At 60.5% G+C, this 3,577-nt stretch overlaps 1 protein-coding gene across 1 annotated transcript; it reads right to left on the bottom strand.

The window, feature by feature from the left end:
• Positions 1–1,887: 1,887 nt before the first annotated feature.
• Positions 1,888–3,158, bottom strand: CLDN3 (claudin 3). Its single transcript, XM_004020967.5, has one exon. It carries the CDS (start codon positions 2,921–2,923, stop codon positions 2,264–2,266), a length of 660 nt encoding a protein of 219 aa, XP_004021016.1. The 5' UTR covers positions 2,924–3,158; the 3' UTR covers positions 1,888–2,263.
• Between the last annotated feature and the right edge of the window lie 419 nt (positions 3,159–3,577).

The following is a 3,577-nucleotide window of genomic DNA, read 5'->3' as shown; positions in this document are numbered from 1 at the left end:
CAGTGACTTGTCAGTTGTTGCTTAACGAGAGGAGAATATTTTGGACCAATATAAAGCATTCCGGGAGTTGGTGATGGACAGGGAGGCCTGGAGTGCTGCGATTCATGGGGTCTCAAAGAGTCGGACAGGACTGAGCGACTGAACTGAACTGAACTGAAAGCCTTCTACTGAAAAATCTGCCTGCCCCTGGGGCCTTTTGCTTTCTGCTTTGCTGCAGGTCAAGAAATTCAAGATACAATAACTTTCAAATAATTGCGAGCCTCCACAATCCCAAATAACTGTCCTGGGATAAATACCTGTCCTTGCTCTTTTGCAAGTTGCAAATCTCTAGGACGCATGGCCTATATGTTCTGTTTCTGCTTCTCATCTCCCACCCATTTGTCTGTCCACTGTGTGCGCTGTCAGGCCTCTTGCTAAGGCCACCAGTGACCAGCTTGGTGCTCTGAATTCTCAGGCTTCTTGCTTGACGACTTCCGCAGCCTCCGACACCATTGCCAATGCCCGCCTTCTTGAAACTCTTTTTTTTTTTTCCCTTTGGTTTCTAGACTGACCTCATCTACTTCCCTGGTTTCGGTTGCCATATGTATTCTAACAACAGCAGTTTTACCACTCCTGAGTTCCAGATCTCTATATATGCCCTGTCTCTTCCTGGACGTCTCTGCCTGGAGGTCCCACAGGCTGGCCAAACTCTGTTCACTCACAGCTAAGCCCATCGACTGCCCCCAGCAACCTGGTCCTATTTTGGTAAATGGTACCACCATTCAATCACTGACCTAAGGTAAAAAATTTGGGTGAACCCAGCTTTTTCTGCTGTCTCTCCCCACATACCCAAATGGTTCTCCAGCCCGGCTCTGGCTCATCCTGCCTCTTTCACAGCACTCCCTGCCACCCTCCCCATCAGGCCTGGTCCCCCATCCCCCTATCCCTACTTTATTTCTGGGCTGCATCCTCTCACGTGATGACAGCTGCACAGCCTCTAAGACGGTCTCCTGCCTTCATCCCTCCACCTGAGTCCCAGTTCCGCAGGGCCGGCTGGAGAGGTTATTCTAGAGCAAAAGTCTGATCAGGTACCTCCCTTCCACAATTCCGGTAACAATCCAGTACAATCCAGGGTCTGTAATTCTGCACACGAGACTCCCTGTGACTTGGCCTCTCCAGGGACCAGGGCCCCATCGCCACTTCCTCCCTCACCTTGCTCTCTACCCAGCCAGGTGAAATCCCACTTCCCTAGCTCTGGACACTGGGCCCCTTTCCCACTGCCTGAACCTCCTACACCTTCTCCAAGACACAAGTGCTTCCAGCCTTGTTTACCTTAAACATTAGAGTGTCACCAGAGAGTTCTGAGTACCCCCTCCCCCCTCCCTACCCTTCTGAGGCCCCTCTCTCTTCTGTCCTCCTGGGGACACAATTCTACCCAGTTTCCTTTGGTGGTGTGTTTTACCAAAACAATAGATCTTTTTGTTCTCCTTTCCCAAATATGAAATCATAGCATTGAATGTGCTCTTTCACATGCCGCAGGGTGATTCAGGCATTGGGGAGCGCTTTGGAGGGCCGGTGTCCCAGGCGCAAACCTGAAGGGGGTCCCTGACATCCCCCCACCTCCTCCATGCCCAGGAGTGCACCTGCCCACCCCTCCGGAGTGGGCCTTCCTTGTCTGAATCCCCAGTGAATAGGCCAAAGGACCAGCTAGCTAGTGAGTACCCAGCTCAGTTTACAACTTATTGAAACTCTCTAAGCTTCATCCCGCAGCTGGAGCGCAGAATTCAGCCAGGGCCAGTCCTTGGGGGGCGCACGCGGGGCGGGGGGGCGGGGGGTGGTGGTGGTTGGGAAGGGGAAGTTCTGCAAGTAGGTGGAGGCCTGTCTGCGCTCAGGACAAGGAGGCACCAGTAACTGCAAAACGAAAGATTTTTATTGAAAAATATCGTGGCCCCTTTTCAAAGCTGCGGGTCCCTGCGCAAAGAGAACTTTGTGGCCACAGTCCGACCAGGCGGGCAAGTAGCGGTGGTCACCCCAGTTCCGCGCACCAGAGGGGCAAGGTTTCAAAGGTTCGTGCCAGCAGGCCCCTGGGCTCCACAGTCCCGCTCCCCGGGCCCGGGGAGGGCTAGCAGCTGGGGAAGGGGGTGCCGGGGGGGCCCCTCCCAGTCCAGCGAGTGAGCAGACAGGCATCTGGGGGGCGGGGGCTGGTCTCCGATGCAAGGCTGCACGCAGGACTGGTGGGCGCGCCAGCTTGTGGGAGTGGTCGGGACTTCCCGCGGTCACCCCATCAGACGTAGTCCTTGCGGTCGTAGGCCGTGCCGGTGCCCGTGACCGGCCCGGTGGAGCGCGGCGCCGAGTAGACGATCTTGGTCGGCGCGTAATTGTCGCGCGGCGGGCAGGAGCAACAGAGCAGCGCGCCCCCCAGCAGCTGCAGCGCCGACGCCGCCCAGCCCACGTACAGGGCGGAGCCCATCTCGCGCTTCTGAGCCTCCGGCACCAACGGGTTGTAGAAGTCCCGGATGATGGTGTTGGCCGACCAGGACACCGGCACAAGTGTCAGCAGGGCGGCCAGCAGGAAGAGCACGCCCGCCACGATGGTGATCTTGGCCTTGGCCGTGTCGTCCTGCACGCAGTTGGTGCACTGGGCGCCCACGAGCGCCACGAGGAGCCCGAAGACGGCCAGTAGGATGGCGACGACGATGAGGGCGCGGGCCGCCTGCAGGTCCTGCGGCAGCGCCAGCAGCGAGTCGTACACCTTGCACTGCATCTGGCCGGTGCTCTGCACCACGCAGTTCATCCACAGGCCCTCCCAGGTGATCTGCGCCGTGATGATGCTGCTGCCGATGAAGGCCGTCACGCGCCACATGGGTAGCGCGCAGCACACTATGGTGCACAGCCAGCCCAGCACGGCCAGCGAGGTGCCCGCGATCTCCAGGCCCATGGACATGGCTGCCGCGCCAAAGCCGGCTCTGCCGGGCGGCTCCACGTGCGGGACGACGAGGGGCCGGGGCCGCTGGGGCCTGGGCGGGAGCAGCGGTGCAGCCGACGGACTGACGCCCCGCTTGACGGACGGACCGACGAACGGACACAAGGGTGGCGCGCGCTAACGGCTCCGCTCTGCCGGTTGGCGCAGCGGCTGCGCCTGCACCTGCCTGTGGCTTTGTAGGCGGGCGGCTGCGACTGGGCTGGCCCCTAGGAAGGGGCCGGTTAGTCTTCGATCCCGGCCCAGCGCTCCGGCGGGGGCGGGAGGGGCGGAGCCGCGCTCTCCCAGGCCTGGGGACAGTGACGTGGCCCCTCTTCTCCCTTCACTAAAGTGCCCCGGGAGGAAGCACTTGGCCAGGAGTGGCTCAAGGCGCCAGGGTGCGGGCTGCCTAGAGGGCGGGGCCGAGACCTGCGCTCCAGCCCCTCGCTCCTGCCCACCCCGCCCTCGCCCCAGTGCTCGGAAAGGAATTCTCCGGGGAATGGGGTGAAAAGCACAACCTGCTTGACACTCCACCACTCTACCCGCAGCAAGGAGGCGTGGGGAGGCGGGTGCTGCCAGTGGCCCGGGATCCACGGGGAAGGGGCGGGCAGTGTGGGCGTGGCCAGCCAGCTGTGGGCG

The sequence above is a fragment of the Ovis aries genome, chromosome 24 (genome assembly GCF_016772045.2).
Source record: "Ovis aries strain OAR_USU_Benz2616 breed Rambouillet chromosome 24, ARS-UI_Ramb_v3.0, whole genome shotgun sequence".
In the NCBI taxonomy this organism is placed as follows: domain Eukaryota; kingdom Metazoa; phylum Chordata; class Mammalia; order Artiodactyla; family Bovidae; genus Ovis; species Ovis aries.
This window is presented reverse-complemented; position numbering and strand designations above follow the sequence as displayed.

Bases quoted from the DNA above. Each gene is read 5' to 3' on its own strand.
- CLDN3 (XM_004020967.5), bottom strand. From the start codon at position 2,923: ATGTCCATGGGCCTGGAGATCGCGGGCACCTCGCTGGCCGTGCTGGGC.